The sequence below is a fragment of the Megachile rotundata genome, chromosome 2 (genome assembly GCF_050947335.1).
Source record: "Megachile rotundata isolate GNS110a chromosome 2, iyMegRotu1, whole genome shotgun sequence".
NCBI classification, from domain to species: Eukaryota; Metazoa; Arthropoda; class Insecta; order Hymenoptera; family Megachilidae; genus Megachile; species Megachile rotundata.
Genome location: NC_134984.1, coordinates 13,946,094 through 13,971,071, shown reverse-complemented (window position 1 = coordinate 13,971,071; position 24,978 = coordinate 13,946,094). Strand labels below are relative to the sequence as shown.

At 34.2% G+C, this 24,978-nt stretch overlaps 2 protein-coding genes across 2 annotated transcripts in view; both read right to left on the bottom strand.

The window, feature by feature from the left end:
• The window catches only part of LOC143265756 (uncharacterized), a 29,158-nt gene extending 19,102 nt beyond the window's left edge, over window positions 1-10,056 (bottom strand). Inside the window, exon 1 of the mRNA XM_076539513.1 lies at window positions 9,542-10,056. The gene's annotated coding sequence lies outside the window, so the exon portion shown is untranslated. The remainder of the gene's footprint in view (window positions 1-9,541) is intronic.
• A 4,233-nt stretch (window positions 10,057-14,289) lies between these two features.
• On the bottom strand, window positions 14,290-24,742 carry LOC100880337 (arrestin domain-containing protein 17). The gene is made up of 7 exons (XM_003700997.3): window positions 24,431-24,742; window positions 20,133-20,288; window positions 19,409-19,620; window positions 18,594-18,776; window positions 18,296-18,507; window positions 16,920-17,107; window positions 14,290-16,551 (listed from the first exon to the last, which is right to left on the bottom strand). The coding sequence occupies exons 1-7, from the start codon at window positions 24,543-24,545 to the stop codon at window positions 16,418-16,420; spliced, it is 1,200 nt and encodes a 399-aa protein (XP_003701045.1). The 5' UTR covers window positions 24,546-24,742; the 3' UTR covers window positions 14,290-16,417.
• Window positions 24,743-24,978: the final 236 nt, after the last annotated feature.

The following is a 24,978-nucleotide window of genomic DNA, read 5'->3' as shown; positions in this document are numbered from 1 at the left end:
ATCTACTTCATCAGGATCATAATCCGCCTCTAATCCACTTGTATCCATCTTGTATTGTTTTATTATGTCATGAAGTCTCTTATCATCTGAACTGCCATTAGGATTAGGATTATTATAATCTGCCTGCTCACGAGATATATTTCTATGTGGGTTTTCTATATTATCAGATATACTGGAAGCTGTCCTACCATTTGAACTTCCTGCAGTATTTGTATCTTCCTCGGTATCAGGACAATTTAATGCATTGTGTCTGCTGTCGTAGCATAAGGAACAAATCATATGTCTTCCCACGCTGATCTGGTAACTTTTGCATTGAATGGAAATTTCCAAGGAAACACCGATTGCTTCATTGTCGCTTGGATGTATGTATACTATTTTATCACAACTTTGATTCTGAATTTCCGAGAACAAATTGATATTAAGTTTTACCAATTCTCGTTTTATATCTTCATTGCACACCTCTTTAGGTACTTTACACAACCGTATTTTTGAATATTCTATAGGTTTTATTTCCAATTCGCGGCCTTTCATATTTATCTTTCTGTGCTGAGACCTGAACAGTTTCGCCGATTCTTCGCTTGATACAATAAAGAACACGAATTTCTTATTAAAACATTTTCTTGCATATACCGGCTCGTGTACCAATCTCATTATTACGTCATTATAATCTTCAATACTAAAATCATCTACAGCGTCTGCGACCATTGCTAGCTCTTCAGGCAAAATACTCATTTTGCGTTGACACGTGTGCACTCGAAAGTCCAATTGTTATTCAGTTATTTAATTAACAGCACATGTGAAAGACTTTGAACTCGTCTACACGACTCAAATGTTGCCGAGAAACTGACTATCAGATTTTTCAGGAGTCACAGAGAACTCACTGATATGATAACAATATGTCTAATATCGCAAAAGATATGAAATAAATCCAAAATATCTGCAATTGTAGAACTTGTAACGACGATTAGAAGCTTTTAAACTCTTAAAACAATTTCCTTAGCACACTCATATACGGAGCGTTGCAGAGGATCAACAGGAATGATTCGAGAATTGGAAAGAGTAGAACTGTATCAAAACGGACCCAGCCCCAATGACCTTGATATTGTCGCACGCCGTCAAGGTTGTTACCCTAACATTCAGAATACTGTAGCGGCAGCTTGTTACTTATTTAACCCTTTCGCTACGGTGACTTTTTCTGAAAAATGTGATTATGGTCTTATTTATTATAATAAAAAGTCAGATATTCTTATTTATAAAAAGCAAAGCTAAAGCCTTTCTATACAGTTTTCTATCCTTCCTTTATGTACAAAGGATAATACAAATGACAAATGTTATAACACGCCGTCATAACTTTCTTTTATAAAAATTTTTTAATCGCTAGGAAAAAACTCTGTTGGTATAAAAGTGGGCGCCTATAGGTACTCTCAGTAATACAGACACAAAATTTCTAAGCGCCTATAGGCGCCCACAGTAGCCAAGGGGTTAAAGATATTCGACAAAATAAGTTTCACGACTCGTAATTTTCGGTAAATATGTGTATATTTAAAACCATCACCATATATAATTACCATCATATACATATACATTATTTGTACATTTAAAGAATACCACATAATACATGTAACGTGAGCAAATATTTAACAATCTTACATCAAATGTACTGTTAGTATTTGTTGTATTTGCGTGTAGTTATAAAACAAAACAGGAGAAACTGACATTTTCGAATAACAAACGTAATAGATTTTACAAATAATTGCAAAGATAACCAGATATATGAGTGCGAGATATCTCCAGTAACATTTGATACAACACGTTCACTTCGGAATTATCTGTCGTTTCTATCGATAAAATTCGACTATTTCTGAATAATTGAGATAAGAACGCTTAGGTTCTGCTGATACGATCTACGATTTTGATTGGCGTTTTTTTTATGTCGTTTTTTGTTTGTTCTATGTCCAATTGTTTCTTTAATTCCTGAACCAAATTTTTTAATTGGCCCGCAATGTTTCGATCCTTCAATTTTCTAATCCTTTCCATCATGTTTATTAAACCTTCGATGTCGTTGGTGTATGTACGCGCAATTTCCAGAGCCTTACTAGGACGACCCTTCGTTTCCTTCAGAAATGATACCAACTCTATTAAATTTAGTGAATTGCTCTCATTAATTATTGATTTCTTTTCTAACAATGGAATTATAAAAGGTATCAGTTCAGGATCATTATTCACCTCTTCGACAGTATTAGAATCTGTTTGTTTATTTCTGTGTGGGTTGTCTTTATTATTAGGTATACTGTTATAATTTGTATGTTCACGAGATGTGCTGGTTCCTGTTTTTGTTATAGGCCGAGGTTCCTTATCCTTTGAACATCCCGCAATAACTGTATCGGGCGCATTAGGATTACTATCAGCTGCCGATTTTCGCAATGCCAATGGAATCCTGTCACCTGTCCTACCGTTTGAATTTCCTACAGTATTTTGACCTTCTTTCGCGTCAGGACAATTTAATGCATTATGTGTTCTGTCGTAACATAAGGAACAAATCATATGTCTTCTCACGCTGATCTGGTAACTCTTGCATTGAATGGAAATGCCGATTGCTTCATTGTCGCTTGGATGTATGTATACTATTTTGTCATAACTTTGATTCTGAATTTCCGAAAACAAATTGATATTAAGTTTTTCCAATTCTCGTTTTATATCGTTATCGCATATCGCATCAGGTACTTCACAAAACTGTATTTTTGAATATTCTATAGGTTTTATTTCCAATTCACGGCCTTTGATATTAATATTCCTGTGATTTGTCCTCAATAGTTTCGCCGATTCTTCGCTTGATACAAAAAAGAACACGTATTTATTATTAAAACTTTTTGTTGCATATACCAGCTCGTGTACCAATGTCGTTATTGCTTCAATATAATCTTCAATGCTAAAATCAGCTACAGCGTCTGTGACCATTGCTAGTTCTTCAGGCAAAATACTCATTTTGCGTTGTCATGCGTGCACTCGAAAGTCCAATTGTTATTCGGTTGTTTAGTTAACAGCACATACATGTGAAGGACTTTGAACACGTCTACACGCCACAAAAGATACCCAGAAACTGACTATCAGATTTATTAGGAGTCATGGAGAACTCACTGATATGATATCAATATGCCTAATATATATAGCAAAAGATATCATGACTTTTCTATATTATGACTCTCTGTACATGATATCATACTTGCAGATAAACTTTGTCCACTATTATCAAAATAACGGAAGTGATTATGGCAATGAAAATTCCACCGTACATGCAGCCACAACGATAATCGGACGGACGAGCATCGAGAGTGCGCGCAACTTTGGCTGCTCGATAAATATCCGTTCACTAATAGAGCTTGTCTCCGAAGCGCCTATTTAGGGTATTTATCGAGCCGGTACTGTATGTACTCGTTTATCCTTGTCGAGACATCTGTCGAATTTTTAAAGGGGTTCAACAAAAATATTAATCGTTCTTCGTGTACAGTGTCATTGTGCTACTTTCTTGTCAATGATCTGCAATGTGCTTACGATTATACATCAAATTAGAAAGTGCACATAGGATTGTAACAATCGTACGCGACAAAGAAATCGCAGGAATATACCGACAATAAAATACCAAGCTTCCAAATGCAAGATGTTCTTAACCATCTTAATTTGTGTATAAAATTAGTATTATCCGAGGCACGACGATTATTATTAGACATTTCGAATGCCATCTGTCTGTGGAAGTTTTCACAGTATTTTCGATTATAAGTTGGTCTACCGTGTGAGAGCCAGTGCTCCACTTCAAGGACAAACGTCTTAAAACTCCTCATTGTCTGCCTCCAAAGCCCCTACAGCGGGTATTTATCGAGTGGGTGCTGCACACGTATAACACATTATTTACTCGCGTATAAATAACAGAATCGCATATAAAACAGAAATATAATTTGCCTAATATTTGTAACCATTATATGGCTTAATATTTGTAAAAATGAATGTATATTTGGACGATTTATTATATGTAGGTCGCGATAAAAGTAAAAACTGATTTGTTACATGGTCCATGTATCGCAAGCAAAAGAATCGATGCGCAATTAAGCAAATTACCCTGAAGCAATCAGTGTGACTCGCACAGGGTGTCGTTAAATAATTGATAACATGATCGATATTATTCCAACGCGGAACGAAACGACGGAACACAGTCGCGGAAAAGGTATATAACGATAACAGGTAAGTAACAGGTAATATCGTAACTACAGCTGGTCCTCTGTAAGTTTCACGAAGTATGAAACTATGAAGCTCGATAAAACTTTGATAACACTATCCGACAAATTTCAACTTTTTTCCTTTACGTGCTTCAATTGCTACTGCATGCACGTTCTTTACAAACTTTCGCGTGCTGATTGCGAATCTGCAAATCGCTCCTCTTAATCGGTACAGTTTTACGAAAAATTTGATTTCGTAAAATGTTCGATAAATTTTTTAGACGTTGGTGAGTTAATGAATTCATTATATCTTGTATTCTGAAAGACATTAGCTTTCAGATACACAAATTTCCAGGATTAAGTATATGAATTCTTTAATTCAGCAATTTGGAAATTCATTAAACTCCCAAATTCTCAAATTTCTAAAATTCCAAACACTCACATTTTCAAATTTCGTAAATTCCGGACCTCCAAATACCAAAATTCCAACATTAAAATCTTAATATTTTCTGCCTCCCAAATTTCAGAAACTCAAAAGTGTTCGCGATCCGTGAATACTCGAATTCCCAAAAGTCCAAATTCCTCGAATACCGTCGATTATCGACAGCACCGAACGGTTCAAATACCTGCACCTGTAAAACTAATTCGTCCGACGTATTTGCGTAAAAATATTTGCGTTACGATACGATGACGCGGATCCTCGAAAAGCAACGAAATCCCCAGTTCCCAACTGCGGCTTTGTTCGGATTAGTCTCTCTTTACTTGCTGGTATCCAGCTAAAATCCAACCACGATAATTATACACAAGATAAACAGACAAGTATCTCGTGTACGTGTGGCTCGCCTTTCATGTCACGTTATATTGTCTCACGAAATATGCCACCATGAAACGAGCTTATTTCCTAGGCAGTGAAGCTAAAATTCGAAAGTGTACTTCAGCTGGCATGAAGTATCGCGCGTATCTTTCGCTACCATCGTCACGGTTTGTTACCTAACGGCCGGTTAATTAATTAACGAGTACTCCATTAATTAGGGGGTAGTTAATAAGTTTAAGGAAATTCTCAAATTTCGGGATTTAGGAATTTTGAGGTATAAAAGTTTTGGGTATGGGAATGTTATATAGGAATATGAGAATTTCGGGATGTAGGGATTTCTTGATATAGCGAATTTGGGATGTAGGGAATTCGGGATTTAGAGATTTCGGAATCTAGAGAATTCGGAATATAGGGATTTCGAGATCTGGGAAATTCGGAATATAGGGATTTCGAGATCTGGGGAATTAGGAATATAGGGATTTCGGTATTTAGGGATTTCGGGATATAGGGAATTCGGAATATAGGGATTTCGGTATTTAGGGATTACGGTATTTAGGGGTTTCGGGATCCTAGAGATTTCGGGATCCTAGGGATTTCAGGAATCTGGGAATTTCGGAATTTGGGGAATTCGGGATCTAGGGAATTCGGTATTTAGGGATTTCGGGATCCTAGGGATTTCAGGATTTTAGGGATTTCGATATTTGGGGAATTGGGGATCTAGGGAATTCGGTATTTAGGGATTTCGGGATCCTAGGGACTTCGGGATGCTAAAGATTTCAGGATTCTAGGGATTTCGGTATTTGGGGAATCCGGGATCTAGGAAATTCTGAATATAGAGATTTCGGTATTTAGGAAATTCGGAATCTAGGGAATTCGGAATATAGGAATTTTGGGATCTAAGGAATTCTCAATATAGTAATTTTGGGATCTAGGGATTTCGGGATATAGCAAATTCGGGATCTAGGGTACTCGAGATATAGAGAATTCGTAATATAGGAAATTAGGCTATAGGGAATTCGGTATATAGGGATTTTGGGACGTAGGGAGTTTCGAGACCTAAGCATTACTGATCATACGCATTTCTCACATTCTCATATAGGGATTTCAAAATTTGTACAACATAGCTATTTCGGAACATAGGAATTTCGTAAAGATGTAAAAACATAATTTCGTAATATAAGGACACATAATTTGGGAATGTAAGAATATACTGAGATTTCGGTTCAAATGAAATATTTCGAAAACATTTTCCAATTAAACTAATTGAATTCAATAAAGAGATTAAATAAAAATACGTTGAATGTACATATGTGTGTGGCCACATACGAAGAAAGCATACATTATGTACCCGAGTACAAGAAGAAACGTCGAATCTATTGCCTTCAAGCGAATATTAATTCAATGATCACATCGTTCGTTCCAACTGCCTATTAACATAATGGAATTCCACAATGCTATCGAGCCTCACGTAACAGTGGCATGTGCTTTGAACTTTGACCTCGATTACTCACCGAAACGCAATCTTGCAGGTTACTCACCCTCCGAGTTATCGACTGCGGGGTAAAGCACCGAAAACTCGCACGACAATCAGCATCACAATAAACCCTCGACTGCTGGCGATATTGAACGAAAACAAGGAAATTCTCCCTTTATAATCTTTTCACGCTTTCAACCGACCTTGAATGAATTTCGTTCGAAATAAGTTGAAGAATAATGGTTAAAATAAATAAACTCTGGGGACAATTATCAGTATTGTACTTTATAAAATTATAAAATTAGCTTGAATATAAAATTTTTCATAGAAAAAATTATGTAGCGTTTAATTTACAGAATATACGGTATGAGAAGTAATTATTATTTATTAATTAACTATGTATAAAAATATAGAATATAAAAAGATTATTTGTTATTTTGTGTTCCGAGAAAATTTGTTAAAAAGTACAAATAAAGTATTTTTATCCTTCATTTCTCCAGTAACGAAAATGCTATTTGCGAGAGTTTGGCACTTTGAGAATTTCTAAATTTGCAAATATAAAAGTTTGACAATTTTTCAGTTGGGAAGTTCGTAAATTTTTTAATTTATCTCATTCGCCGAACGAAAGTTCGCCGTTCATAATTTACACCTAGAACCTTTTTCCTCTAGCTTACGTTTCCCCCTAGGGAAGGCGAGGAAGGGAAAACATCCCTCTTGCTTGAATATTCGAGGGTTTCGATGCATAATATTATACCTAGTTTACACGAGACGGTTCGGTTTAATATTCATTTCGAAGCGAGTTGGTTCATTTAGTAATTAGTAAAATAGGTGATAGACGTAATAACTCGAGTGATGGCCTCTCCCTGCATCGTCTTTCTCTCTAGGGAAGCATGCTACTATAGCGTGGAACATCTCTTTATGCGTACTACTCAAATTTTGTGAAATGGAACTTTTGTTTTAGATCTAACTTGGATTTATGACATATATGGGGTGTCTCGATAACACCTTTTATATTAACAAGAGATAATATTTGAAGAACTATTTACTTCCAAGAGACACTATGACACAAAGTAATTTTTCCTGAAGGTCACATTTTTTGAGATTTCAAGGTCATCTATTTCAAGGTCATCATTTTCTTAAAATCAGAAACAGAAATTTACATTTTCATTCACGTAGGTCGATTCTACGAAATATTCCATACAAAAAAGTATTAAGGTATTATACCAAAAAAATTAATACTACTCGAGATATTTTGAATTTAAACCTAAATATGATACAAAAAATATCTTGCGAAGTGTTCATTTTTTTGATACGGTGTACTTATACTTTTTTACACAGAATCGATCTATGAAAACAAAAAAATGATTTTGTTTAAAGAAACTTGACCTTGAAGAAAGATGTGACCTTAAAAGAAAAGTGCTTTACAATATGTATTCGCGAAGTGAATAATTTGTTTCTTAAGTGTTTTCTTGTCTTGATAACAGTAACTGTACAAGTGAGACACACTGTATACTGAACTTGAACCCATTCCTAGCGAACAAGTATAAAAAACTGGTCAATAGGGCGGCGCCTGTAGGCTTTAATGGTAATTGTTTCACGTGTTTGCTTTTTGTTAATGGTCAAAAGGAAAACGAAGTGAAAAATGAGTTCTACAAGGATATAGCCTGGAATAGCTCATTAACACGATCACTATTGCCGTAGAAACGGATATTTGTTCTACGAGAACTTGGAACTCTTATTATTCGAATTATTCAATTTTTAAATAAAAAATTTATTCAAGAGAATAATTTTATTCTAAATTAACTAAATTTTATTCTTAATTAACCTCATCTTTTAATCGCTTTCAATTTCTTAATTAGGAGCAATAAAAATTACTGAAGATTTAGTACAGAAATATTTTCTAAACTCCAAACATAATTTTCTGTATAGTAACAAAAATGTGATCTGTATTTTTATTAGATTAAAAATTTGAATGCTACAAATCTAGCAAAAATACGAAATATGCTTCACTGTAGTAATAAATATGGTAAATGCTGTTTGCAAGATTCGATGTCCTCGCATTTCAAATTTAAATGCTTTCCCGCCACATCGCGGGTTTGAACAGACGTCATTTATGTTTACAAAACACCATGTGACGTAGCTGCATGGTCAATATAACCTCAAAAATCAATTGCGCTCGCGATGGTTAAAAAGGACTCAAAATTACATTATTTTACACAACAAACGTACAAATGTTCATCGTCGAATTTATCAGATAAACGTATTTTAAACCTGTTACCTATTTTAATTAAAATAAGTACAATAATTTAAAACAGTCTACACAGCCATATCTGAATTAATTTATACTTTGCTATTGGTACAATAAGCTCAATAATGAAGTTTATTTTTTTATAACTAATTTATACAAGTGTGATTTATAAATTCATAGTTCAGAAATTTACAATCAATAGTTTCATAGTTTTCACTACTTTACGATTATCGCACAAGATTCATTAAAGCACGCAACATTTATCCCCAAGGGAAAGTAACATTTTTGTTCCTGACGTTTCATTAATTCTCCGGAATCGCCTTGTAACGGCGATCCCATAATTATTTTCGACCGCACAATGTCCTCCCCTCGTCAAAATACAATAATTCACAGCTATTTATAATACCTCGATCTATATTTCAACCCCTAACGGTGCGATCAAACACCGTCGATCAAAAAATATTCCGATTTAATTATTCTTTGAACTCAAGCTTTACATATAAGAATACCGATTACATAGTTACTTGACACACGGTTACTTAACATATTTTAACAAAGGATTCCCTTTATTCAAAATGAAGATCAATATATAAGAAATAATTGATTACTGACACATTTTGTCGCTAAGGGTTAAAGGTTAATACGTAATGAACGTGAAAAAGGGGTTCGCAAAACCATCGCCGTATGGGGACGTTCGATAACATTATAACACCTGACAATGAATTTCGGGCAAAAACAAGGTCGATTAACCTTCGGAATTCGTGAGATCTGTAATCGAAACCGGTAAAGCTTACCTGTTACGGGGAAAGTTGTCACGACGTGCAGGCGATGCAGGATCGAGATAACCCGTGGAAACAGTCGTTATCCAGTTCACATATCGCACTGATATATTCGCAGGTACGGTCGACGATTATTCGTGATCCAGGTCGCATCGATTCGTGCGCGTCGTACGAGGACCCTGGTCGTTCACCAACCTTTTGTTTTGCACCGAATAACGACAGTACGGGACGTAAAAAAAAAAGGAACAACACTGGGACGGTTTACACCTGTCAACGATGACGGGACACGTGTACCACCGACGTATACGCGTGCACGTGTAACACCGTGAGCGCGTGACGGACGCACGTTTTTTAACAATCGATTGTGCGCGGAAAATGCCGTGGAACAACGGAGAAAAATTAGCGCGTCAAAGGGTCGCGAGCTACTACTACCACCATAGACTTTTCTACGGAGACAACTCGTCCTGCGGCCTAACGGAGCGGACAACTCTGACAGGAGGCGTACACGCGCGCCACTGACTACTGCGCACACGCTCACGCGCAGGTGTTTAGACAGGCGCGCCAACTACGACATTTGGAATCTTACCGAGTAAATACAGACGCCTCGCTCCTTTTATACAGATTTCTAATTCGCATTTTGTAATAAAGCGTACTATACTCAGGATATTAAAACTGTTTATATAAAACTGTTTCGGAGTGAAAAGACTTTAGTGAAACGATGAACCGATCGTGATGGAATCAATTCGGAAAAAAAATTTTTAAAAGTATGTAGCTATTAAAGATACAGCTACTTTTCGCTATTCTTTGCTTTAATAACATGTAGATCAATTAATATATAAACTAATATGAATTAATATCAATTAATATATAAACTAATATGAATTGACTAATTGTTCAACAGCTTTGTTTTATCGAAATAAAATAAAGGTTACTAATGGAGACATATCTAAAATCGCAATGTTTGGCATGCATAACAGATTTCATCAGCAATCAATAAGTTGTCATTGTCCAACGATTACATATCTATTCAGTATTGCAATCGCGGTGAAAATGTCACAGTCTTACTCTAATGCACAAATAGCAGATACGTATTTTATATATGGCGGTGCTAATGGAAGTACTTCAATTGAGCGTCTTTACATGGAAAAGTTTCCTAATTGAAAACTTTTCACTCATATGCTGTTTCAGAACCTTCAACGTCTTTGTAGTATTTCCATTGAAGCACTGATAGACCTAAATCGACTCCCAAACTTCAGGGATTGTAAACATTTCGAAAACTGTATGAACAGTGATATATGTATATCGAATTCTTGTCGAGTATGAATACAATTTTTTGGAGCAAGAGTAAAATATGCTATTTGGGTACAAAATTACAAATTTCTTTTAGTTCAGTTATACTCGTCTATTTCAATAAATCACCAAAACCATTGTTTGTTAAAATTTTGAACAGATATTATGATATGTCACCAATGTTCACTTGGACTAAATACAAGTATTAGTTTTAAGTTGTGAAATTTTTGAAAATATTTCTACGAATTAAAATACTTGTTCTAAAAGAGCATAGTTACAGATGATTAATTATATTAAAAGACCCAGATCAATAATAAAATTTAAATATTAAAGAAATAATGAATACCTTGTATAACAAAGTTCTAAATAAAATTTGTAACGTTTCTTTAAAAAATTACAAACTTTTGGGTCAACTGTGATATAATGAATACTGTACACTGACGTACAATCGTAAAGTCTGTATAAAATTCAGCGATTATTTGACAGTAACCATAAAATAACAGTAAAAAAGAATGGCAATAATTACTGGGAATATTACTGTCGCAATATATAACAGGGTATGCTATAAGTGATGGTACGTGATAATGTCGTCGCGTACAAACGTGTATTTTATCGATCCTCCCTAACGGTTTTTCGTGATACCGACTTAAAGTCGGATAAACACAGAGTCAACCTGTTATTCGAACCTAAGACACATGTCACTACACGGTGTCAATTTTTTTATCAAATTATCTGTAATGTGAGAAATTAAACTTCAGTTTTTTATTACAAAATCGTTTGATTAATAATTTAATTCGTATATTTTAATTCGTTATAAAGCAATTAATTATAAACATGATATAATTATTGTGAATTATAATTCAATCGTTTAATTGAGAGGAGTAGCAATTTTTGCGTTGCATTTTTTATCACATATTGGATATTCGATAAATGTTGTATGCAGACATTTGTTCATATGATTCCTTATACAATATTTATTTAGTTCATACAATAATTTTCTAAATTTGTCTCTTTTTTTTATATAATAAATTTTTATATGATAGCAAAAAATGACTAACTTTTAAACCATACTGATATACACATATGTATTGCACACATATGTACACGCATATGTGAACATACATGTCCAATGACATAATTATTTCTTTAAGCAGGAATTTAAAATTTGACAACATTGAACATCTTAAAATATACAGAGAGTATACAGAGTTAAATGTGTAAAAATTTATTTAACACAAAGTTTCATCACACGATATTTATTTTCCCAATTTTTGAAATATTCAAATATTTGCATCGCAAAGTCTTCGAGGATTAACGCGCCATTTTTTTTTTACCTCGAATCATTTATTTACCTCTTTTCGTCGATGTTCTTCCAAAAGACTCCTAAAAGATGAACGAAAAAAAGCTTGCTTCAAACCACGATCTAATGAGATGCAAATATTTGTTTCTTTGCTCGTGCGTTACCTGGAGGTTTTCAAAGTATACGACTTGAGTTTCTGCGATACTCTTGCAACCTTGGTTGACTTGTGGCTGTTAATTTGCATTCCTTCGAAACTAGGAGACTCACTGACGTGTTATTCGTAATTAGTCACATGCAAATTAAATGTTCTCGTTCATCAACTTCGGTGTTAAAAGTGTAAGGCAAAACTTTTAGAAACGATAAAACTATAGTTCGACATCTATGGATGTTATTATAGTAAAACCTCCATTATTCTTCTTTTTCAAAACTTTAAAACTTGATATTTCCATGTTTCTCAATTTTTATAACTTTTATACAGAACGATTTTTATATTAAACTTCTACATTTTTTAATTTTTGTATTTTTCCTTCAAACTTTTGCATTGGTACATTTGTACAGTTGTAAATCTACAAATTTAGCAAATTTTTTGCAAATTTTTTTATCAGATTAGTTTAAAGTATTTGTGAAGTTGTAGAAGCTTCTAATTTGTCAACTAGAAATTTGCAAATCTTTGAAAACTTGTGAATTAGCTAATATGTACACTTTCATATATTATTTGAAATTGTAGGTTTATAAATATATATTTGACAGTCTACAAAAATAAAATAAAATAAAAAGTGAATAGTACAATTAAAGTGCCATAGTCAAATAAAATAAAAATAGAAATAGAAATAAAAATAAAAATAACAATAACAATAAAAATAAAGTAAAATAAAAATAAAAATAAAGTAAAATAAAATAAAATGAAAAATAAGTAATAAAATTAAAGTGAAATGGTATGATGTAACAGTAAAATAATAAATAACAAATAAAATAAAATTAACAGTACAATTAAATGTATCAAAATGTCCTTGTATTTAATTATAGAGTCAGTAAAAAAAGAGTACGTCTTTAGATAAATATCTGAATGTCTACTGGAGATTGATTTCGTATAATGAACGCTCAAGATTGATTTCGTTTAGAGCATAATTAGAGACACGTGGGTCACACGCAATGGTTCTTATAGAAAGACTATAGAAGGTTGGCGTCGATGACGACTCTATGACGAAATTCTTTCAACAAAAGTAACCTAACGCCATTACGATCTATATCAATCTGGCTAGTTGAGCATCCGTACAAAAGTTAGACCATAGTCTACTAATATTTCATTTCCTACTCTCAAGGACGCGGAACCGTCACAGTGGTACTTACAGCTGATCGATCAGTCGCAGCTGACCGTGTTAACGATAACTTATGCTACTTGGATTTTTTTATGTTTATCTGCTAGCGTTGTTCTAATATGCAATTTTAGGGTTTTAGATTTTCAGGATTTTGGAGAACTTGGAGAATTTTCAAAAATTGGAGAATTTGGAAATTTTGAAATATTGGGGGTTGAAAAATACTGAATTTGGAAGTTTGGACGTTGAAAAGTTTGGGGACTTGAAAATGTGGAAATTTGAAAATATGGGGATTTGAAAAGTGCAGGACTTGGAAAAATGGGGATTTGAAAGTTGCAGAATTTGGAAATATGCGGATTTGTAAGTTTGAAAATTTATGAGTTTGACGATTTGAATATTGGAGGGTTTGTAAATTGGTAAACTTGTAAATCTGAGGATTTGGAAATTGTAGAATTTTACTGTGGAATTTAGAACTTTGGAAATTTAGAATATTGGAAAATTAGAAATTTGGAAATTTGAAATTTTAGGAAATTGAGAATTTGAGAATTTAGAATATTGGTAAATTAGAAATTTGGTAATTTAAAATTTTGGGAAACTGAGAATTTGAGAATTCAGATCATTGAGAAATTAAAATATTGAAAATCAAGGAATTCGATAAATTTCAATTTTGAAAAGTAAGAAACTTATTGAATCTAGAAATTCTGTAAATTAGAAATTACTGAAGTTTGCAATTCGGAAATTGACAAATGTAAAAATTTGAAATTATGATAAAATATTAAATAATAATTTATAGAAATCAAATAACAATTCTGTTAACACATAACAAATCTGAAAAGGTATCACAATAAAAAAATACATATGTAAAAACAAAAGTTTATTCACAACAAGATAAATACAAATACATTTTACATTTCCATTGTTCGTCGTCTTGTTCGATTACAAATATCTGCGTACTTATATGTATAAATCGTATTCATAAAAGCCCGCGTACAATTCTCAGCAATAAAATAATATCTAATATGTATTGCTTTGGACCTGACCCTTACTTTCAAATACTTTCGTAGAAAAATACGTAAGGCAGCATTTTAGCAAAAAAGAAGTATGATTTCACTGTTGCAGATCTTATATCGTTTATGTTATCAAGTATATAAGTGAATTGTGCGTTTTAATTGACCGAATGCTTGCGTTTACACGGAGCAGTGCCGGCGCTAGTGTTTCTTGGAGCTAAATGATCTTTTAAAGCCTTTCAGGAAACGTCCTTATACAATACAGAGTGTATTACAAATTATTTAAAAATTGTTATGGTATTTCTATTCTTCATTTTAAAAATCTTCAGGTCATTTACAAGAATATGATATTTCCTTCATCGATTTCAATAAGATTCTGCATATTGGTGATACTCATTTTGCTGTTTACGAATGTGTTCATCATTGAACTGCAATATTTTATATTTTTGGAAATATTCACGATTACAGTTGCAAATATTATTGATAACAAAATGAAATTGAGACAAATATAATATGGCACTGTATATGTATAAAGACATTGACAATTGTCATAACACAAAAGTTCTAAGAGGGTTGGTCCATGTGAAACCAAAAATGATCAAATATAGCCTTTATATTCCACAGTTTACAATATAAAAAAAATTAAGAATGAAAATATTCAGCAAATAGAAGCAATTGCAAGGATTATATATTATTATAGATTGTTGATAACTGAGCCATGTACCGATGTCAACCCATGAGTTGGCGCGTGATCGATCATAAGTACAAGCTATATCCTCAATGTAAATCGATTTGGAGATGTAGGAATTTGGAGACGTAGCGATTTGGGGATGCAGGAATTTGGGGACGTGGGAATTTGGAGACGTGGGAATTTGGGGATGTGGGAATTTGGAGATGTAGAGATTTTGGGGATGTAGAAATTTGGAGATGTAGAAATTTGGGGATGTAGCGATTTGGGGATGTAGGAATTTGGGGACGTGAGAATTTGGGACGTGGGAATTTGGGGATGTGGGAATTTGGGGATGTGGGAATTTGGGGACATGGGAATTTGGGGACGTGGGAATTTGGGGACGTGGGAATTTGGGGACGTGAAAATTTGGAGACGTAGGAATTTGGGGACGTGGGAATTTGGAGACGTGGGAATTTAGGGATGTGGGAATTTGGAGATGTAGAGATTTTGGGGATGTGGGAATTTGGGGATGTGGGAATTTCGGGACATGGGAATTTGGGGACGTGGGAATTTGGGGACGTGAAAATTTGGGGACGTAGGAATTTGGGGACGTGGGAATTTGGAGACGTGGGAATTTAGGGATGTGGGAATTTGGAGATGTAGAGATTTTGGGGATGTGGGAATTTGGGGACGTGGGAATTTGGGGACGTGGGAATTTGGGGACGTGGGAATTTGGGGACGTGGAAATTTGGGGACGTGGGAATTTGGGGACGTAGGAATTTGGGGACATGGGAATTTGAGGATATGGAAATTTGGGGACGTGGCAAATTGGGGATGTAGAAATTTGGGATTCCAGAATAAACACTCTTCAGCCTCTTCACACACCAACTCGTGAATCAACACCATTACATCTCACCTTACACCTTCATTTTGTTCAACAAAAACAACGCAAATTAATTTAGTTCCAATCTAAAAATTGCAAAACTCCTCAAACACAGTTTTCAAAACTGTGATTTCTCAACTGTACACTAACGACGGCACTGATTAAAGCCTACCAATCTCAAGACCAAGTTCAAGCTTGACTAGCGTAAAATCTCACCACAAAATGAATAATTTACAAAGAACAATCTCCACCCTCCCCCTACTAGATCCACTCCTGTTCACAATAAATTCTCAAATACGATTAAAGCTTTTTAAATGAGTGCCCAACTCATACTCATTATGAGACATGCCTATGTGCTATTTTGATCGTTTACTTTTTTTTTCTTTTTATAAATGAAGCTGTAAGTGGTGAAATGATTTCGTTGTTCATTGTGGAGGAACGAAGTTGTACACCGGGTATCTCGGTGCGAAACGATTCGATATTCCGAAAACGTGTTCCGATTCGCCGCGTTCCCAGAGGCTTCGGGCGCCATTTGTCGATTCTTCGTACGACGGAGGAGCTGAAATAAAATGTTAGACAAATTAATTTAGGAACTTTTAATTGTGACGTAATAATTTATTCGTTTTTCACGCGGTAGTCGAAGGGAGAGTTTAATGAGATAAATATTTAGAACTTTTTAGATTTTTGGATTTGTGGAATTTTGAAATTTTAGGGTTTTAGAGATTTGGGAGTTGGAAGTTATTATATTTTGAAACTTTGGAATGCTGGAAAATTTAGAATTTTTGTATTTCTGAAATGTTAGAATTTCAGGTCTTTGAAGTTTTTAATAATGAACTATGAACAATTTAGATTTTTTTTAATTTTATGAATTTGCAACTATAGAACTTTAGAATTGTTTAACTTTTATAATAAATGAAATATTCTTACGTAAATTGGGATATAAACTCGAAGCCGGTGCACCATCAGGACTGGACGTCGGAATTCCAGGAGCAACCCATCCAACTTCCGGTTTAGTTGGGTATGCTTCAGCTGGAGGAGCACTTGGAGTTTGATAATTCACCAACGGTACCGTTCCAACGAAGACAAGTGTATTTTTTGATAGATTTCGGTGATACCTGAAATAATATATATTGGAATCTTCCCGTCAGTTTTCTGTCGTTTCGAATCAAATAATCTCTCTCCATCATTCTTTCGTTTTAGATCAAATAGATAGTCTATGAAATAGATAGACGGTGATACCAATGCCAATTGCTATACCGATGTCAAATCACGAATTGGCACGTGAAGAGACTGACCTAGGTGTTCATTCATGAATACCTAGATTACTGAACTCCTACATTTCAGATTAAATACATTACTGAATGCATAGATTACTGAATTCCTTCATTTCCGAATCACTGTTATTCCAAGTCGGTAGATTCCCAAATTAGTACATCCCTAAGTCGGTGTAACCCCAAATTTCTACGTATCCAAATCGGTATGTTCCCAAGTCGGCATATCCCTAAATCCCTACGTCCCTAAATCGCTGTGAGTAGAAATTAGTATGCCCCCAAATCGGTATATCCCCAAATCCCAACGTCCCGAAATCGGTACGTCCCCAAATTCCAACGTCCCCAAATTCCAACGCCCCCAAATCCCAACGTCTCCAAATCCCAACGTTCCGAAATCGGTACGTCCCCAAATTCCAACGTTTCCAAATCCCAACGTCCCGAAATCCCAACGTCCCCAAATCCCAACGTCCGAAATCGGTACGTCCCCAAATCCTAACGTCCCCAAATTCCAACGTCCCCAAATCCCAACGTCCGAAATTGGTACGTCCCCAAATCCCAACGTCCCCAAATTCCAACGTCCCCAGATCCCAACGTCCCCAAATCCCAACGTTCCGAAATCGGTACGTCCTCAAATCCCAACGTCCTCAAATCCCAACGTCCCCAAATCCCAACGTCCCTAAATCCCAACGTCCCCAAATCCCAACGTCCCCAAATCCCAATGTCCCCAAATCCCAACGTTCCCAAATCGGTACATCCCCATATCGGCATATTCCCAAATCCCAACGCCCCCGAATCGCTATGACTCCGAACTAGTATCATCCCAAATCCCTACGCCCCCAAATTGCTATGACTCCGAATTAGTATTCCACCTTGCTACGTCCCCAAATCGGTGCATCCCTAAATCGGCATATCCCCAAATCCCTACACCCCCAAATCGCTATGACTCCAAATCAGTATCCTCCCCAATCGCTACGTCCCCAAATCAACATACCCCAAAATCTCTTTATAAAAACAACCAAAAATGTCACTAACCATGTCGAAACACAGGCCTGGACCTTAATATTATACTCCAAATCAATGATCCCGCAATTGGTAAGGTTTGACGGTGGTAACGGAGGAATATCAAGCGTCTGTTCATATTCAGCAGTTGCTCCTCCTTCCACAGGTCCTTTGCCAACTTCCGCCACCACGATTTCTTCCATTTTGGTGTCCGTGGTGGGCATAGTTGCACGGAAAGTCACGATCTAGACTTCACGATTGATCGTTATCTTCAAAGGTTTCACATCATCACGCAAATGGCTGTTAGTAGCAGCACCTAGCTGAGTTGTACCTTACAAAGAATGAGCTTAACACTGTCCACCGTCACTCCAGATAAATTTTCAACGTTCACCTTTACCGGCATCGACTGACCTGGCACGTATCCTCTCACCGGTAACGAGTAGTTCACCGTCAATGGCGCTGATGCGCAACACAAACAGCAAAACGATTTGCTCATTTCTTCGTGGACGCTTTCCTGAAAATAGGGACTCGTTAAGCTCTTCATTTATTGAACTAACTAAAGCTTCTTACTTTCATTCATGAAATTTGGTAAAACTTTTTTGAAATTTATTTTTGTTAAAATTTTCTTCAAATTCATTCTTGTTAAAATTCGTTGTTGAGATGAAAAATTAAAGAGTATATTAAATTACAATTAATAGCTTGTTTATTTATTTTTTTTTGCTTCATTTAAAATTTTTTGTTACGTGTGCAGTATTTGATGGTAAGGTTAGTATCAACGCATGGCTTTCAAAATGGCGCGTTCTAGAGTCCTCATTTTGAATGTAAGAAATTAAGATATTTTCATTGAAATGTTACTCTTTATGAAGACGAAAATTTTATGTATTCTCTATATATTTATCTTTGTACTTTATTTTTGGTTCCAAAGGTATTTCTAAAATGTCTTCGTCAAAATGCATGTCCTTTGTGAAGATGAAGAATAATTGCATAAAATTACTTTATATTTCATGCTTTATTTTTAACCCAGCTAAGTTTCTGTCAAATATAAATTCCGATTGAAAAGTTTGATGAAATCTTTCGAAGTTTTCACTTTTCCATTATCGGTCGACGAAGAGGTTATGAAGTTTGAATAAAAAAGTTGAAGCGTACCGAAGCTCTTGGCTCTTGATTGAGGTCGAGGGGCGACACCACCGTGAAGGGACTCTTCACCTCCTGATCGAATTTCCATGGACGATCCAGTGTTACCTTAACCGTGTATCGAACGTGTCCGAAATCGGCCTCGAAACTGCTGGGCAAGTTTGATGGTAGAACACATTGGAAAGGGAATTTGTGTTCTCCGCTTTGAATCTCGATTTCGCCTCCTGAACAAATGGGTGATGTGATGAGTAGGTTTAGGGATGTGGAGATTTGGAAATTTATTAATTTGGGGATGTGGAGATTTGGAAATTTATCAGTTTGGGGATGTGGAGATTTGGAAATTTATCAGTTTGGGAATGTGGAGATTTGGAAATTTGACAATTTGGGGATATGGAAATTTCGGAATTTATCAACTTGGAGACATGAAAAGTTGGAGATTTATCAATTTGGGGACATGAAAATTTTCTTATTTTAGGGATAAGGAATTTGGAAATTTTTAAAATGCAATACTTTAAAATTTATGAATGTGGAGATATGGAAATATCTAATTAAGTTAAGAAACTCAGAAATTTAGAAATTTAGTATGTTAGAAATTTCCAAATGTATTTTTAGAAATTTATAGATTTTAGGACTTAGATTTAGAAAGATTTGAAAATTTCGGAGTTCAACTAACAAAATAAAAAGATAATACAACAAGAGTCTAGTATAAAATGAAACGATGGTTTGAAATTATTACCAGAAGCTGATCCAACTAGATAGTACTTGGTTGAAAAATATTCTTCATGGCCAGTAACTGTTTGAGTTCCGTCTCTGTATTGTCCTCTCTCGTCCATATCCTGTTTGTCTGTTGTCCAACATGTGTTTGCTTCACCTTTTACTTTCACGCTTATACCTGTACAATAATAATTATAAAATTATTTGAAGTATAAAATATTGGAGCTTAAACTAGATTGAGGGTGGGTTAGGTTAAATTAAAGTAGATTACGGTAAGGTTAGACTACATTAGGTTAGACCATAGTCTAACATTATCATAATAAGGTTAGGTCAAATTAGATTAAACTACGATAAGGTTAGGTTAAATTATATTAGACTATGATAAGGTTAGGCTAGATTAGATTAAACTACGATAAGGTTAGGTTAAATTAGATTAGACTATGATAAGGTTAGGCTAGATTAGATTAAACTACGATAAGGTTAGGTTAAATTATATTAGACTATGATAAGGTTAGGCTAGATTAGATTAAACTGCGGTAAGGTTAGGTTAAATTAGAGTAGATTATGATAAGGTTAGGCTAAATTAGATTAAACTACGATAAGGTTAGGTTAAATTAGATTAGACTATTATAAGGTTAGGCTAGATTAGATTAAACTATGGTAAGGTTAGGTTAAATTAGAGTACATTATGATGAGGTTAGGCTAGATTAGATTAAACTATGGTAAGGTTAGGTTAAATTAGAGTAGATTAGGATGAGATTAGGCTAGATTAGATTAAACTACAATAACGTTAGGCTAGATTAGATTAGACTACTGTAAGGTTAGGTTAAATTAGATCAGACTGTGGTAAGGTTAGGCTAAATTAGCTTAGACTACGACAAGGTTAGGCTAAATTAGCTTAAACTATAGCAAGGTTAAGTTAAATTAGGTTAGACTATAGTAAGGTTAGTTTAAATTAGGTTAGTCTATGGTTAGCTTAAGTTAAGTTTGATCAGTTTACAGACAACTTAGTTTAAATTATATCATGTTACAATTACATTACGTTAACTTAAATTAGGCTAGAGTTAGATTGCGTTAAATTATATTGTATTGCGGATTCATCAGACTAAATTATACTTGATTATGGTCCCATTACATTAGATTAAATCAAACCTCGGTTATGTCAGGTTTCTCAACATGTTCCTCAAAACCATAACTTCAGCAGTGTCATAAAAAAAAATACTTCTTTAAACAACATACTGTTAATTGTATATCACGCACATCGCAAGATAGTAATTAACAACGCCTTAATTATTAGACTAACAATCTAAAGTGATAATTGTAATAGATAACGAGACACGATTATTTGCATTGTGCCAGCAAACGCGTTAAGATTTAGACGAATACCTAAAGCATCACGGCGTATAAATAAACACTCGAAAGAGAAATACCCATAATGCTGACCGAATATACACGAATGAAAAATTTACACCGCATTAAAGAGCTTCCCTCGGACAGGCTTCTATCAACAGAGGGAAATGGAATAAAGCATTGTAAAAGCAATCGAGCGTGACGACAACAAATGTTTCTCAACCGGTAGGCTGTGTGCGGGTGTACAGAGGAGCGCTATAATTAAACTACACCTTGCAATAAAGAAGAGAAGAAATCTCTTCAGGAATGCGGCGACAACAGACACGCGGCTTACGCGTTAGACGGTTATGCGAACTGGAGCAAAACTTGAAAATATGTGCGGTTCGCGGTTAGGTTAGGTTTTTTAATTTTTACGCTTTCAGATTTTTGGATTTGGGAATTTGGATCTTGGGTGGGTTGCGGGATTTGGAATTGAAGATTTGAGAATTTGAGAATTTGAGAGTTTGGGAATTTGGGAATTTTGAGAATTTTGAGAATTTTGAGAATTTGAGAATTTTGAGAATTTTGAAAATTTTGAGAATTTTGAGAATTTTGAGAATTTAAAGAAATTTTGAGAATTTGAGAGTTTGAGAATTTGAAAATTTGAGAATTTGAGAATTTGAGAATTTGAGAAGTTGAGAAGTTGAGAAGTTGAGAATTTGGTAATTTGAAAATTTCAAAACTTAGAAACTTGGAAAATTGTGAGAATTGGAAATTTGAAAACTTGAAAGTTTAAGAATTTCAAAACTTAGAGACCTGAAAAATTGTGAGATTTGGAAATTTGAAGATTTGAAAATTTATGAATTTGAAAATTGAAAAACTTAGAAACTTGTCAGATTTGGAAATTTGAAGACATAGAAATATTAAACTTTAAAATGTAGAAATTTCCAAATTGTCAAATAACATTAAAAACATCGTAAACTAAATAATCATGAAAGATACTGGTAAAATAATTAATCAGAAAAATTGCTAAGAAAATATCAGAACTGAAATACTGCGTTACCACAACTTTGGTGTACAATTGGTTTAACAATATTATCCTTCAGAGAATATTAAACCTGAGTCACTATATCAGTTTTATCTTGGCATAGTTACATCTTAATGGAACGTTTACGTTGAAATGCCTCTTGAAGGCCACGTCTTTCTTTTCAATTAACTCTGGAATACTAATATATGTGTGCCAAAATCATGTATAGTTGAATCTCGCTATATGGCCTTTAGTGCTACTGTAACTGTGGCGAAATGTGTGAAGGAGGTCATATAAGAGGAACTGTTTCAATAAATGGCTCTAAACTTTGCTCAAACTTAAAATTTCTAATATTAATAAAATTTCTAACATCAATAAAATTTGTTAAAATTTCTAATATTTACTTTTAAATTATAGGTATTATTTCCAAAACTTTCAAATTTCCAAAACTCTGTGCTGCAAGTACAGATTAATCTTTCAAAGCACATTGTCTACTCCCCACAATGCCCACATATTTATATAACTTCAGAACCCAAGCAATATATCTTGAAATAAAGAGAAGCGCTATACTTCAGTATTTAACTCAAGATTTATGGACATTTAGTGACCACTAATATTCAACTGAAATTAAATTACAAAATAAATATTTCACTAAATTATAAAATAAACAATGGATACTTCATGAACCCATACAATGATTCTCCATTTTGAGAAAGTTTAATATTTCAATAATTCTCAATAAATCTTATAATTGAAAAGGAATTTTGCATTAAACCTAGCTCCAAATTACTTAGAAAAGAGTTAAATACTTCTAAATTGAAAATGAAGTAGCGAAAGAAATCAGTAAATACCGCACCATCTATTTGCAATCATTTACCTCAAGAAAGTGTGACAAAAATTTCGCCAAAATGTGAAAACTTTGAGAATTTCAAGACTTAGAAATTTGGAAAATTGTGAGATTTGGAAATTTGAAAATTTGAAAGTTTGAGAATTTCAAAACTTAGAAATTTGGAAAATTGTGAGATTAGGAAATTTGAAAATTTGAAAGTTTGAGAATTTCAAAACAGAAATTTGGAAAATTGTGAGATTTGAAAATTTGAAAATTTGGAAATTTGAGAATTTCAAGACTTAGAAATTTGGAAAATTGCGAGATTTGAAAATTTGAAAGTTTGGAAATTTGAGAATTTCAAAACTTAGAAATATGGAAAATTGTGAGATTAGGAAATTTGAAAATTTGAAAGTTTGAGAATTTCAAAACTTAGAAATGTGGAAAATTGTGAGATTAGGAAATTTGAAAATTTGGAAATTTGAGAATTTCAAGACTTAGAAATTTGGAAAATTGTGAGATTAGGAAATTTGAAAATTTGAAAGCTTGAGAATTTCAAAACTTAGAAATTTGGAAAATTGTGAGATTTGGAAATTTGAAAATTTGAAAGCTTGAGAATTTCAAAACTTAAAAACTTGGAAAATTGTGAGATTTGGAAATTTGAAAATTTGAAAGCTTGAGAATTTCAAAACTTAAAAACTTGGAAAATTGTGAGATTAGGAAATTTGAAAATTTGAAGGTTGGAGAATTTCAAAGCTTAAAAACTTGGAAAATTGTGAGATTAGGAAATTTGAAAATTTGAAAGCTTGAGAATTTTAAAACTTAGAAACTTGGAAAATTGTGAGATTTGGAAATTTGAAAATTTGAAAGTTTGAAAATTTCCTCAGACCACTGACTAATTTCTAATATCAGTCCCAGAACTAATCCGATATTAAAATTATTATATTTCCAGAATTACATCTGACACAACAGTTACCTAAATTCATAACAAAATAATAGAACAATGTCGATGATAAACACCTGTCCAATCAACTTCTATCAACAGATTCGCGGTCCGTGAAACGGAAATAACAATGGTACATGACTCATAGAATCATCGATGATCTCATCGCACAACACGTAAATAATATGTACATACCGCGAATCTTTTTCGTGCTATCCAGCACAACGATGATATTTCCGGCGACCGTCTGTCCTGGATAGTAAGTGCTCCAAGGATTGTCGAAAACGATGCGGAAGTCCTTGAGTCCCATCTTTTCTGGTGCACGCCGCACTTCCGTCGACGTCTCGTTTCACCGATGTTTTTTTTTCGATCAATTCTATTACATTCACGACCACTGAATACGTTTCGACAACGAGTTTCGTTACAAATCGTTGGCACAACGTGGCTATATCGAGCCGGTCTACATTCGTGTTTGCGAGTATACTCCACACTGCTGAGCACTCGATATTTCTCTTCTGCGCAGACACCGGTGGTAGGAGAACAATTTTCTACAGGTCGTCTCAAATGTTGTGTTAACCGCTTTGAGAGAATTTCGTGTCTTTAAAGCGTTTTGCGTTGCAAATTTTATTTTGGGAAAGTATTTTTGCAAAATATTTTTAGTTGCTGATATGGTACTAAAATGAAGTAGCACTAATTTAAAAAAAAGTGTGAGATATCTCGTAGATGGCGGTTTTAGAAGCTTA

What these genes read in the sequence shown, in the direction of transcription:
- LOC100880337 (XM_003700997.3), bottom strand. Translation starts at nt 24,545, where the DNA reads ATGGGACTCAAGGACTTCCGCATCGTTTTCGACAATCCTTGGAGCACT. An exon ending in TCTAGTTGGATCAGCTTCTG is followed by an intron (nt 19,621 to 20,132) that starts GTAATAATTTCA and finishes CCATTTGTTCAG; the next exon opens with GAGGCGAAATCGAGATTCAA. An exon ending in GAGTTTATATCCCAATTTAC is followed by an intron (nt 16,552 to 16,919) that starts GTAAGAATATTT and finishes ATTTTATTTCAG; the next exon opens with CTCCTCCGTCGTACGAAGAA.